The 14,907-nt window shown below is 47.2% G+C and overlaps 1 protein-coding gene across 6 annotated transcripts in view; it reads left to right on the forward strand.

Moving 5' to 3' along the window:
- Positions 1-14,907, forward strand: part of LOC141110921 (sulfotransferase 2B1-like) — a 224,707-nt gene that overhangs the window by 141,734 nt on the left and 68,066 nt on the right. For 5 of the 6 annotated variants that reach the window (XM_073602713.1, XM_073602719.1, XM_073602716.1 and 2 more), the window contains exons 3-4: positions 4,711-4,919; positions 11,019-11,145. In XM_073602713.1, coding sequence (XP_073458814.1) covers positions 4,711-4,919; positions 11,019-11,145 — 336 coding nt within the window. Of the gene's footprint in view, positions 1-4,710; positions 4,920-11,018; positions 11,146-13,740; positions 14,809-14,907 lie in introns of those variants that run through there. The other variant, XM_073602718.1, reaches the window with a different exon arrangement.

The raw sequence follows: 14,907 nt of genomic DNA on the forward strand, positions 1-14,907 counted from the left end.
CAGCACCAGTAGGAGACAAGGATTTGCGGATGAAACCTCAAGAAAGTGCGTCTGCAACATACTCCTCCATGGCCTTATCCTCCAAAACCGACAAAGGGTAAACCCGGCCATGAGGAGGTATGGCACCAGGTTGAAGGTCAATTGCGCAATCATAAGGCCGGTGTGGAGGCAAACTACCGGCTTTAACTTTGTCAAAGACATTGCTAAAATCGCGGTATTCCTCTGGCAGGGAGGAGATTGAAGAGGTGCACAGGACCTTGGCTACCTTCTGGAAGCATTTCTCGCTGCATTGTGGTGACCAGGAGAGAACCTCAGCATGGAGCCAATCAAAAGAGGGGTTGTGCCTCTGTAACAAAGGATAACCAATAACCAATGGAAACCTAGGTGAGGAAATACGCTGGAATTGGATTATCTCATGGTGAAGAGCCCCTACGATCATGGACAATGGAACCATCTCATAATTCACATGGGCAGGCTGTAGAGGTCTCCCCTCAATGGCAAGTGTAGTGTCATGCAGCTGCAGCGGAATCGAGTGCTGCGATACAGCCCCAAAGTCGATTAGAGCCTGTATCTCGATGAACGACTCAGCCCAAGAAAGGGTGACTGAAACCAGGGGCTTATCCTTCTGGATAACTGGGGTCGAAACAACGCCACCTAAGGTCTGTCCATGACAGGACCTCAAGGTTCGGGCGTTCCCTGGACAGGTAGGACAAGACTTCAAAAAGTGACCTGCCTGGCCACAATAAAGGCACAATCTCTCCCTCCTCCTAAAGGCTCTCTCATCCGCAGAGAGACGCGTGAACCCCAAGTACATGGGTTCATCTTCACTGACCGACTCGGTACCAGGAGGCATGAGTGGGACTGCAAAGCTTAGAGGCAAACGTACAGGAGGCTTCTGCGCTCCTTAAAAGAGAGTCTTTCTCTGAGTCTGGAGTCAATGAGGATGGCAAACTTGATCAACCTCTCCAGCTCAGTGGGTATAGCTCGGGCTGCTATCTCATCCTTGATGGAATCCGAGAGACCATAAGAAAAAGACAGCCATGAGGGCTTCATTGTTCCAAGCAACCTCTGCTGCCAGAGTACAGAATTCAATGGCGTAGTCGGCAACAGTTCTCGTACTCTGTTTGATGGACATGAGGCACTTGGCAGCAGAAGCGGAGCATGCGGGAACATCAAATACCCTTTTAAAGGAGGCCACAAACTCAGGATAACTCAAGACAACAGCTTTTTGCGTCTCACATAGAGGTTTTGCCCAGGCCAAGGCTCTCTCAGAAAGCAAAGGTATAATGAAACCTACTTTGCTTCTGTCCGTGGGAAACGCCTGGGGCAGCATCTCAAAGTAAATCTCAACCTGGTTGAGAAACCCTCTGCAACTGAACTGGCCCCCAAATCGCTGGGGAAGTGGAGCGGAACCAGACATACCTCTTAAAGAGACATACCTCTTATATGCACAGAGACTGGCGCAGCAGCAGGTATGGCCTGCAACTCAGGTTGTACCGGAACAGCCACAGTGGGAGTTTCCAGGTGAGCCGTGCGACTCAGGAGCATCTGTAAAGCTATGGCAAACTGATCCATGCGGTGATCTTGCTCATCCAATCTGGAAAAAATATTACCAACAAGTGGATTGACTGTATTTTCTGAATTCATGGGCTTAGCCTACTTTCGGGAACCATGAATCAGACCGAGACAGAAGTATAGTTAAATCACACTTGTTTAATAATAAAAATAATAAGGTAAACAGAGTAAACGTAGTCAAAACAAGCCAGAGTTCAGTAACCGGATCGGGTAGTCAGCCAAGCAAATGTCAGAGAGCCAGAGATAAACGTAGTAGTACAGCAAGCAGGATCAGAAGCCAAAAGGAACGTCAGCTGAACAAGTCCTCAACAGGAACGCAGGAGAAAATCTATGTGCTGTTGACAAAGGCGAAGGCAGAGATCAAGTGAGCTGGACGGCTTTAAGTAGGCAGGACTGAGGAGCAGAATCAACAACAGCTGGGTAACTGTGGAGAGAGATGGGAGCTGGCAATTAGCCGACAGCTGAGCGGCCTGCTCAGAGAAGGAAGGGCTGAGCCCAGTCCTGACACTCCTAAAGCTAAACAGGTTAGGGGCTGATCGGATATACCGGGGCAGGGAGTTCCAGAGGATGGGAGAGGGTCTGGAGAAGTCCTGAAGGCAAGCATGAGAGGAGGAAACAAGGGAGCTAGAGAGCAGGAGGTCCTGGGAGGAGCGGAGGGGACGATTTGGGCGATATCTGCAGATGAGGTTGGTGATGTAGCTGGGGCAATGTTGTGGATGGCCTTGTATGTTGTGGTTAGCATTTTGGATTTTATACAGTGGGGTAGGGGAAGCCAGTGAAGGGATTGGCAGAGAGGGGCAGCAGTCACAGATCGATTAGTGAGGTGTATTAGTCTAGCAGCAGCATTCGTAATAGACTGAAGGGGGGAGAGCCTGCATAAGGGTAGGCCATTAAGGAGAGAGTTGCAGTAGTCAAGGCGGAAAATAATCAAGGAGTGAATGAGTTGAGGCGGCAGGATTTAGTCAGTGATTGGATGTGGGGGCTGAAGGAGAGATCAGAGTCAAGGATTACACCCAGCGCCCTGGCATGTGTGGAGGGATCAATGGTTGTGCTGTTGATCCTAATGGTAAAGTCATGGGGGGGGGGAATATTACAAGCTCAGTTTTAGAAAGATTGAGTTTGATAAAGTGATGTGACATCCATACCGATATGTCATTCAGTAAGTATGAGATCTATGAGGAGATCAAGGGGGTGAGTTGAGGAGTGGAGAGATAGATCTGGGTGTCATCGGCGTAGAAGTGGTATTGGAAGCCATGGGAGGTTATCAACTGGCCCAGGGAAGAGGTATAGAGCGAGAATAGGAGGGGCCCAAGGACGGAGCCTTGAGGTACCCCAACAGAGAGAAGAAGAGGAGCAGAGGAGATGGAGTTGTAAGTGACACTGAAAGTGCGCTGGGTAGGAGGAGAACCAGGATAAAGCAGAATCAGAGGCCAAGGGAGTGTAGTTTGCTGAGGAGGAGCAGGTGGTCAATTGTGTCAAAGGCAGCAGAGAGGTCTAAGAGTATGAGTATGGAGTAATGGCCATTGGTTTTAGCAGTTAGTAGTGGACATTGTAGCCTCTAAATTTACTGGTATAACTAGTGAGACTCACAAGAAAAAAAAGCACCTGACTGTCAGCGAATGCTTCAAACGCTACCAAAAATCTGTTGGCGTTTGCAGGGATCAGGCCTGACTCTGCGAACGCTGCAGTTATGTGTTTAGTGTTTTCTAAGTGACAGTGATCGACTGATACTGCACTTGGGTGGGCTGGGCGGAGGGGCTAAATGCAGGTGCTAGCAGGTATCTGGGCTGATCCCGCTAACGCTGTGTTTTTGGGAACCCTAAACTACTGGAGACGCTAATATAGTTCTGATCAGATCAAAGATATTGATCCATTCAGACAATATACTACTAAGGGAGGTGTATGGTGCGTGTGTGGGTGTTAGCGCTACTGGCACTAATCTGATGCTGTCTGGGGCGACGCAGACCCTGACTGACGCTAAAACGCCGGGTGATCAGGGGGTTAAACCTTTATTAGGTAATATATGGCGGGTGCACTGACACTATAAAAAAATAACTAACTAACCAGCGTCCCATGACACTAATATGGTGATCACTGGTGACAGGGGGTGAAATGGTTAACTGGGGGGTGATCAAGGGGTTAAAACCTTTATTCAGTATTATATGGGGGTACCCTAATGCTATAAATACTGACAGTGAAACTAACCAACTAACTGGCTAACCCGTGACACTAATACGGCGATCAGAATATAGATCTATACACTGTATTAGTGACACTGGTGACAGGGGGTGAAAGGATTAACTGGGGAGTGATCAAGGGGTTAAACCTTTTTTAGGGGGGTAACCTAGACCTAATGGGGCCTACTACTAACTGCCCTAACACTTATTAGTCACAAATGACAACAATGCAGTGATCAGTGAAAAGTGCACTTGGTGACACTGTGACAGGGAGTGAAGGGGTTAACTGGAGGGGGCGATCGGGGGGTGACAAGTGTACCTACGTGTACTGGTGCTAGTGTAGTGTTGTGCAACTCACGGTAAGATGTTCTCTCTCCTCTCTCTGGAACGAAAGGTGTTCCATGAGGGGAGATGACATCATTTCCTCTGCCTGTGTTTACACTTACAGGCAGAGGACAGTCTCTCATTCGCCAGAACCGATCACCAGGTCCAGGCCAGAAATCATTGACCTGGGCCTGGAGACTGATCGGTTCTGAAGTGAATCCGATCGCCGGGTGCGCGCGGCTGACGTATACCAACGGCAATTTGCCCAGGAAAGCCGACCTGCCGCAGTATAATGACGGCGGCTAGTCGGCGACTGGTTAAAGTGAATTCTCACTGCTGCGTTGGTCCCTTATTGTAACTACCCAACAGCTCTCCTGCTGCCTGTCCTTAATTGATCCTTGTGGATCAATTACATAATTGACCTTTCCAGGTGTCACATAGAGAGGTCGCTGGGAGGCCTAATCAAAACTTTTCTATTATGCCTCATAAACTAAAGCTATGCTTCTGTCTGAAAATATACATAGACCACCTAATTTTATGTAGTTTATAAATATTTGATTATATAAAATTAGTGTACTGTACATACAATAATTTTATATTATTACTAATTATTGTGATATATATGTTTTTGAAGGCACAAACTGGATGATTGAGATCTTGAGCTTACTTAGGACAAATGGGGATCCTACTTGGTGTAATAGTGTTCCAATCTGGCGCCGATCTCCTTGGTTTGAAACCCTGAAGGGCCAGTCACAGATCATAGATGTTACCCCTCCAAGAGTGCTTTCCTCTCATTTACCATTCCACATCTTCGCAAAGTCATTTTTCACATCTAAAGCAAAGGTATGTTACTTAGTGGTTCTAAAGCCAAGAATTTTTTTACCAATGCTTTCCTTGCATGAAAGTGATTGTAAAGTCTCCTTTTTCTTATAAAAATAACAAACATGCTATACTTACCTGCTCTGTGCAGTGGTTTTGCACAGGGCAGTCGTGGACATCGCTGGATCGAGAGGGAGCTCAGGTAAGTATTAGGGGGCTGAGGGGGGCTGCTTTGGGGAAAAAAAATTTCCTATCCTGATCCAGTGCTGTGCCCTTCTGCATCAGTGCTAGTCTGTGTTTCTCTTCTCACAGGACACAGAGCCAGCAGCGGGAGCTATTGGCTCCTACTGCTGTCAACCAAATCCTGTGAGAAGGGAGCAGGGCAGGGTTGTCCAAGCCAGGCTGTGTGTTGTCTTTGGACACACACAGCCTGGCTTGGCAGTGAGCCCGTAGGTGTGCCCACATGGCAAGTGACTTGCTATGGGGGCACACACAGAAGAGAAGGAGCCGAGAGGGCCGTCAGGGGACCCCACTCTGTGTAATATCCTTTACAACCGCTTTAACTTGCATAATTGGCCAAAAGTTTATAGACACCTGGCCATCAAACCTATACAACCTTGTTGGACATTCTATTCCTTAAACATGTGCATTAATATGGAGTTACCCCCCCCCCCCTCCACCCCCCTTCGCAGCTATAACAACCTCCAAACTCAGTGGCGGCTGGTGCTCAAAATTTTGGGGGGGCGCAAACAAACTGAAAAGTTCTGAAAAAACCCCATCAATCGCAGCCGCTGTGCCCATCAATTGCCGCCATTGTGCCCATCAAACGCAGCCACTGTGCCATATCAAATGCTCCCACTGTGCCATATCAAATTCTCCCACTGTGCCATCAAATGTTGCCACTGTGCCCCATCAAATACAGCTACTGTGCCCATCTTATGCACCCACTGGGCCATTTTATGCAGCCACTGTGCCCATCAAATGCAGCCTCACTATGCCCCATCAAATGCAGCCTCACTATGCCCTATCAAATGCAGCCTCTGTGTCCCATCAAATGCAGCCTCTGTGTCCCATCAAATGCAGCCTCTGTGTCCCATCAAATGCAGCCTCACTGTGTCCCATCAAATGCAGCCTCACTGTGTCCCATCAAATGCAGCCTCACTGTGTCCCATCAAATGCAGTCTCACTGTGTCCCATCAAATGCAGTCTCACTGTCCCATCAAATGCAGCCTCACTATGCCCTATCAAATGCAGCCTCTGTGTCCCATCAAATGCAGCCTCACTGTGTCCCATCAAATGCAGCCTCACTGTGTCCCATCAAATGCAGCCTCACTGTGTCCCATCAAATGCAGTCTCACTGTGTCCCATCAAATGCAGTCTCACTGTCCCATCAAATGCAGCCTCACTGTGTCCCATCTAATGCAGTCTCTGTGTCCCATCAAATGCGGCCTCACTGTGTCCCATCAAATGCAGCTTCACTGTGTCCCATCAAATGCAGCTTCACTGTGTCCCATCAAATGCAGCTTCACTGTGTCCCATCAAATGCAGCCTCTGTGTCCCATCAAATGCAGCCTCACTGTGTCCCATCAAATGCAGTCTCACTGTCCCATCAAATGCAGCCTCACTGTGTCCCATCAAATGCAGCTTAACTGTCCAATCAAATGCAGCCTGTGTCTCATCAAATGCAGCCTCACTGTCCCATCAAACCCCCCTCCCCCCGTTCTCCGCGGGAGGTCCGGACCGGCACTTACCTTGCTGCGGTGTCCTCTCCTCCTGCTGTGTCTCCTTCAGTGGGCACTGGCAGCGGCGGTGGAGGAGTCCGCTCCTGTGCCCATCACATGCAGCCACTGTGCCCATCAGTTGCCGCCATTGTGCCCATCAAACGCAGCCACTGTGCCCATCAAACACAGCCACTGTGCCATATCAAATGCTCCCACTGTGCCATCAAATGCTTCCACTGTGCCCCATCAAATACAGCTACTGTGCCCATTTTATGCAGCCACTGTGCCCATCAAATACAGCCTCACTATGCCCCATCAAATGCAGCCTCACTATGCTCCCTCAAATGCAGCCTTACTGTCCCATCAAATGCAGCCTCTGTGTCCCATCAAATGCAGCCTCACTGTGTCCCATCAAATGCAGCCTCACTGTGTCCCATCAAATGCAGCCTCACTGCGTCCCATCAACTGCAGTCTCTGTGTCTCATCAAATGTGGCCTCACTGTGTCCCATCAATTGCAGCTTCACTGTGTCCCATCAAATGCAGCCTCACTGTCCCATCAAATGCAGCCTGTGTCTCATAAAATGCAGCCTCACTGTCCCATCAAACCCCCCTCCCCTCCGTTCTCCGCGGGAGGTCCGGACCGGCACTTACCTTGCTGTGGTGTCCTCTCCTCCTGCTGTGTCTCCTTCAGTGGGCATTTTCAGTGGCGGTGAAGGAGTCCGCTCCTGTGCCCATCACATACAGCCACTGTGCCCATCAATTGCCTCCATTGTGCCCATCAAACGCAGCCACTGTGCCCATCAAACGCAGACACTGTGCTATATCACATGCTCCCACTCTGCCATATCAAATGCTCCCACTGTGTCATCAAATACTGCCACTGTGCCCCATCAAATACAGCTACTGTGCCCATCTTATGCAGCCACTGTGCCCATCTTATGCAGCCACTGTGCCCATCTTATGCAGCCACTGTGCCCATTTTATGCAGCCACTGTGCCCATCAAATGCAGCCTTACTATGCCCCATCAATTGCAGCCTCACTGTCCCGTCACTGTGTCCCATCAAATGCAGTCTCGCTGTCCCATCAAATGCAGCCTCACTGTGTCCCATCAAATGCAGCCTCACTGTGTCCCATCAAATGCAGTCTGTGTCCCATCAAATGTGGCCTCACTGTGTCCCATCAAATGCAGCTTCACTGTGTGCCATCAAATGCAGCCTCACTGTGTCCCATCAAATGCAGTCTCACTGTGTCCCATCAAATGCAGCCTCACTGTCCCATCAAATGCAGCCTCACTGTGTCCCATCAAATGCAGCCTCACTGTGTCCCATCAAATGCAGCCTCACTGTGTCCCATCAAATGCAGCCTCACTGTGTCCCATCAAATGCAGCCTCACTGTGTCCCATCAAATGCAGCCTCACTGTGTCCCATCAAATGCAGCCTCACTGTCCCATCAAATGCAGCCTGTGTCTCATCAAATGCAGCCTCACTGTCCCATCAAACCCCCCTCCCCCCCGTTCTCTGAGGGAGGTCCAGACCGGCACTTACCTTGCTGTGGTGTCCTCTCCTCCTGCTGTGTCTCCTTCAGTGGGCACTGGCAGGGGAGGTGGAGGAGTCTGCTCCTCATACTTCCTCCGCTCGGGCACAATGGGAAAGAGAAAACCGGAAGTGACATCTAACTTGGATGTCAATCAAACCACCCGGCCCTAGTAATACATACTACGGGCTCGGAGCGGAAGCTGTTCAGCGCGATGGAATGCTCACAAATGAAGCGCCTCATCTGCAATCTTGTGATTGCCTAGACGTGGCGCTTCCCATAGTGCACTGTGTACGGCGCCCGAACACAGTGCGCTTAAGGACCTTTTTTTCTATTTTTTTTTTTAAAGGGCCATTTAAAAAAAATATATATTTTTATTTATTTTTTTGTCACTGCCTGGAGGGGGGGGGCGCCCATGCACCCCCTATGGACGGGCCGCCACTGTCCAAACCTCTGGTAAGGCTTTACACAAGATGTTGGGATGTGTCTGTGGAAATGTGTGCCCTTTTATCACCAAAGATTTTATGAGATCAGGCTTTGGTATTGGATGAGAAGACCTGGCCCAAAATTGGCAATCAAATGTAGCAAAGTCCTGGACCTCTTTAGACCTAATAGTTACCTCCAGGGTTAGGGAGAGCTGACATCCTTCAGTGTAGAGTGGGTTACGAGGCATTGTGGGTGTAATGCAAGATAAACAGGTGGATGTCAGACACTTTTTTGAATGCAAAGAGATTTATTGTCTCTTCAACAGCATATACCCTTGGGTATATGCAAAGATAATTAGCAGACTCCGAGACTTCTATAGGTAGACAGCTCTACAGGGGAAAGCCTCCAGCTGGATACCACTTCTGTATAGGTAGGATCACTGTCTCCTATGGCAACGATCTTATAGCTGTTACTAACGGTAATGGTATTCAACTATTTGCAACATTAAAGTTCTCTTTACTCCACACTCACACACTGTGGGTCTTCACTCAACGAGCTCCCAGTCTTTCTCACTAAACTTCAGATCCACTAGCCACTGGATCCCCTGAGCTCTTTCACTGTAGCACTCAGTATCTTCCTCAAGCTTCACCCCCCCTTCCCTGATGGGTCCCTGGCATGGCACTCACAGATACTCCTCAAGCTTCACCCCTGCTGACACGTTAGGTCCCTGGCTTGGCACTCCACAAGCGTTACCTTTGCTGTCCCGCTGGGTCCCTGACTTGGCAATTGCCGAAGTTTTCCCACTTCTTCACTGTCCCCGGCTGCCAAGAAGTCTGCTCTGGTACTGGCCTCAGCTTACTCACAATGGTCTCCGGGAGCAAGGTGGATGGTCCCTTAGCGGCGACAGCTTTCCCTCTATTTCCGACCACAACTGGTTCCCCGTTCCTTCTGGTTGGACTATAAGCCCGCAGTCTCAATCCTACACTGCTTTTCCTGCTTCTGGATAGGCCCTCAGACAGCCTAGCAGCCAGATGTCCCCGGGATAGGCCTTGGGTTTCTGGCCTAGCAGCCTGGGGCAATACAACACACGTCCACCCAGACAGCCGCCCAGGTGGAACAGAACCCCGATCACCTGACTCTGCCTAAATAAATAGGTTCTCCCAGGAGGCCCAGGAACCCAAGAAAATCTCTGCCCATTGGCTGAGACACCCCATTCATTCCTAATCTATCCTTGCAATGCCCTTTTCTTATCTAATGTCACCAGATACCAGGCCACCTAGGGACAGAAGAGAGAAGTGCAGCAATTCCAGAATTTGGGCAAAAAAGAATTGACCTCCTAACAATCGGCCAAGGCAACTATCACTTGGCAACTAAATTTAATAGCAATCCTGCCTAAACATCAGGGTGCTACGCAAATTTATCCCACAAATGTTGAACAGGGTTATATGCAGGCCATCTGTTCCTCCACCCCAAACTTATCAAATAATTTCTTTAAGGACCTGGATTTGTGCATGGGGCTAGTTTATGCTGGGACAGAAAAGGTTCTTTCTGAAACTGTTATCTAAAGGTTTGGAAGTGCACAATGATCTAAAAAGTCTGTGTGCTGTAGCATTGACAGTACCATTCACTGGAAACACCTGAACCAAGTAATTTGGAAGGATGTCCACATACTTTTGGCAGTATGTTGTGGATATGATCATCTGGTCTCCACAAACATTTGTCTGTACAGTATTGAGTAAAAGGAAAAACACTTCCACGTTACACTATATACATATTACCAAAAGTATTGGGACGCCTGCCTTTACACACACTTGAACTTTAATGGCATCCCAGTTTTGGTCCGTAGAGTTCAATATTGCGTTGTTCCACCCTTTGCAGCTATAACAGCTTCAACTTTACTGTCCACAAGGTTTAGGAGTGTGTCTATGGGAATGTTAGACCGTTCTTCCAGAAGTGCATTTGTGAGGTCAGGCACTGATTTTGGACGAGAAGGCCTGGCTCGCAGTCTCCGTTCTAATTCATCCCAAAGGTGTTCTATCGGGTTGAGGTCAGGACTCCCAAACTCGCTCCTCCATGTCTTTATGGACCTTGCTTTGTGCACTGGTGTGCAGTCATGTTGGAACCGGAAGGGGTCATCCCCAAACTGTTCCCACAAAGTTGAGAGCACGTAATTGTCCAAAATGTCTTGGTATGCTGACACCTTGACTGGGATGCCATTAAAGTTCATATATTATATATATAGTGTATATACAGAAAGATAGTACTAGCATTGAACCAAACCTACATAAAGCACTTATTTCTTACCAATATCAAGTGAGGTCACTAGTCAGGGAACACCTTAAATCCAGTGAGACTTTTCCTCCTTTGTATTCAATTTTGTATCATATGTCTGTCTCTTGGTGTGTGAAAGTTGGCTCTAATTAATATTTATTTTTCAAAGATTATCTACGTATTGAGGAACCCTAAGGATATTCTTGTATCCTTATTTTATTTCTGCAAGATGATTCGCATTTTTAAAGATCCTGAAAGTTTTGAAGAGTTCTTTGAAGACTTTTTGCAAGGCAATGGTGGGTATATAACCAATGACAAAATACTTGTTGTTGAACCTTGTTGCGTCTGTAGTCTGGGAAGCAGAGTAGTTAGTTGGACAGCAGACATACAGTATCTCACAAAAGTGAGTACACCCCTCACATTTTTGTAAATATTTTATTATATCTTTTCATGTGACAACATTGAAGAAATTACACTTTGCTACAATGTAAAGTAGTGAGTGTATAGCTTGTATAACAGTGTAAATTTGCTGTCTCCTCAAAATAACTCAACACACAGCCATCATTGTCCAAACTGCTGGCAACAAAAGTGAGTACACCCCTAAGTTATGTTCAAATTGGGCCAATTAGCCATTTTCCCTCCCTGGTGTCACGTGACTCATTAGTGTTACAAGGTCTCAGGTGTGAATGGGGAGCAGGTGTGTTAAATTTGGTGTTATCGCTCTCACTCTCTCATACTGGTCACTGAAAGTTCAAAATGGCACCTCATGGCAAAGAACTCTATGAGGATCTGAAAAAAATAATTGTTGCTTTACATAAAGATGGCCTATGCTATAAGAAGATTGCCAAGGCCCTGAAACTGAGCTGCAGCATGGTGGCCAAGACCATACAGCGGTTTAACAGTACAGGTTCTACTCAGAACAAACTTCACCATGGTCGACCAAAGAAGTTGAGTGCACGTGCTCAGATTCATATCCAGAGGTTGTCTTTGGGAAATATATGTATGAGTGTTGCCAGCATTGCTACAGAGGTTGAAGGGGTGGGGGGGTCAGTCTGTCAATGCTCAGACCATATGCTACACTCTACACCAAATTGGTCTGCATAGCTGTCGTCCCAGAAGGATGCCTCTTCTAAAGATGATGCACAAGAATGCCCGCAAACAGTTTGCTGAAGACAAGCAGACTAAGGACATGGATTATGGAACCGTGTCCTGTGGTCTGATGAGACCAAGATAAACTTATTTGGTTTGGATGGTGTCAAGCGTGCGTGATGGCAACCATGTGAGGAGTACAAAGACAAGTGTTTCTTGCCTACATTCAAGCATGGTGGTGGGAGTGTCATGGTCTTTGGCTGCATGAGTGCTGCCAGCACTGGGGAGCTACAGTTCATTGAAGGAACCATGAATGCCAACATGTACTGTGACATATTGAAGCAGAGCATGATCCCCTCTCTTCAAAGACTGGGTCGTAGGGCCATATTCCGACATGATAACCACCCCAAACACACCTCCAAGACGACCACTGTCTTGCTAAAGAAGCTGAGGTTAAAGGTGATAGACTGGCCAAGCATGTCTCCAGACCTAAACCCTATTGAGCATCTGTGGGGCATCCTCAAATGGAAGGTGGAGGAGCGCAAGGTCTCAAACATCCACCAGCTCCGTGATGTCGACATGGAGGAGTGGTAGAGGACTCCAGTGGCAAACTGTGAAGCTCTGGTGAACTCCATGCCCAAGAGGGTTAAGGCAGTGCTGGAAAATAATGGTGGCCACACAAATTATTGCCACTTTGGGCCCAATTTGGACATTTTGACTTAGGGGTGTACTCACTTTTGTTGCCAGCGGTTTAGACATTAATGGCTGTGTGTTGAGTTATTTTGAGGGGACAGCAAATTTACACTGTTATACAAGCTGTACACTTACTTCTTTACATTGTAGTAAAGTGTCATTTCTTCAGTGTTGTCACATGAAACGTGTTTTGCTTGCGTCTATCTAGCAAGGTTACTGTGTGGTATAAGCAAGGAAGCTGAACCTTCTGCAGTGTGTAAATGTGCTTTTACTATACAAAGATGCTGTACATACAAAACTATTACAATATTAGGAATACAATACAAGACTGACAGATATCTATAACAAGCAAAATGTCTAGCAAATGAACAGCCTATGGTCTATAACAGTACAAATACACTTAAAATGTACTTATCTTCTGTTACTGTATGTTCGTGATCTCCATTGACAACGATTCTTCTGGAGACCAGGCACCTCCTTGTATGATGAATGGCTTCTGATCCTAAAGCAGGAAGGAGAATTTATTTATGTAGAAGGTTTGGGAGGGCAAACTACACCAGCAGTTAGGATACGGGTGAAATTGGCTATTGGCAAGGGATCAGGATTTATGACAAGTGTTTTGGTATCAGAGTTACCCGAAAATATTCTTGGGATGGATGTACTTCAAGGTCAGTCAATTTAGACTGAAAGAGGTACATTCACATTCGGGTATCCTGATAAAGAGTATCTGGTAAGAACGGTGAAGGCTGTAGTCAGAGGTCATGCGAAATGGACCCCTGTCTACATTCCTCCACCAGAGAAGTCAGTCTGTCTCAAGCAGTACAGACTTCCTGGAGGCCACAAAGAAATTGGGGAGACCATTCAAGAACTGTTGAGAGTAGGGATCCCTAGACCTGCTGTAAATCCTTTCTCGTCTCCGGTGTTCCCAGTAAAGAAACCTGATGGGACATATAGAATGACTGTGGATTACAGAGGTCTAAACAAAGTGGCACCTCCATTGAAGTCGGCTGTACCAGATATGATCTCAGATGTTGAGAAAATTGCTAAAGATGCAGGAGAATATCACGCTGTGATAGACCTGGCTAATGCTTTCTTTTCGATTTTGATAGACCCAGAGTGTCAAGACCAGTTTGCTATGGTGTGGGATGGCCGCCAGTACACTTTCACCGTGCTTCCTGAAGACTATGTTCATTCTCCAACGATTTGTTATGGACTGATTGCCCGAGATTTAAGTACCCTGAGTTTGAAAGTTGCTGTGTTTCACTACATTGATGACATCATGATCTCTGGAGCAAAAAAAGATGTAACTGAAGCACTGCACCTGCTGATACATCACATGGAGAACAGAGGGTGGGCTATCGACAAAGTCCAAGGACCTGCCACTGAAGTGAAATTCCTGGAAATGATGTGGACTGGGCCACAGAGGAAAATTCAAGAGACAGTTGTGCAAAGGCTCTGTCGCCCCCTACTACCAAGGAAGAGGCACAGAAGTTCATTGGAGTTGTGGGGTTCTGGAGATCGTTCATCCCACATCTTGGACTGATTCTGAGACCTATATATAATGTCACCAGAAAAAAGACTGAATTCTCATGGGGTTCAGAGCAGCGGACTGCATTCTTGGCTGCTAAATAAGCTATTTTGCAACATCAGGGATTAGGACTCGTGAGACAAGGAGTACCATTTCAGCTGGATGTAGTGGAGCAGAATGGTACCATATCTTGGAGTCTGTGGCAGCCAAATAAAAAGAAAGGACTGAGAGCAATACCCATTGGGTTTTGGTCCAAACAATTGACAGGGTCACTGAAGAGATACATGCCCCTAGAGAAGTACCTGTTTGGGGCCTACACAGCACTTCAACATGTAGAGACCATTACAGGAAAGGACACAGTCACCATCCATACTGCATTGCCAATAGCAGGATGGGTGAGAGATAATGGACTGACCACTAGGGCAGCTGTAGCCCAGAACCAGGCACTGATGAAATGGAAGTGGTACCTTCAAGAAAGAGGGGGTATTGCAGCTGGGGATGTTAGAGACATCATCATGCTTTAAGATCAGAAGCCACTCATCATACAAGGAGGTGCCTGGTCTCCAGTAGAATCATTGTCAATGGAGATCACGAACATACAGTAACAGAAGATAAGTAACTTTTAAGTGTATTTGTACTTTTATAGACCATAGGCTGTTCATTTGCTAGGCATTTTGCTTGTTATAGATATCTGTCAGTCTTGTATTTTATTCCTAATATTGTAATAGTTTTGTATGTACGGCATCTT

Source organism: Aquarana catesbeiana, linkage group LG10 (genome assembly GCF_042186555.1).
Source record: "Aquarana catesbeiana isolate 2022-GZ linkage group LG10, ASM4218655v1, whole genome shotgun sequence".
NCBI lineage: Eukaryota > Metazoa > Chordata > Amphibia > Anura > Ranidae > Aquarana > Aquarana catesbeiana.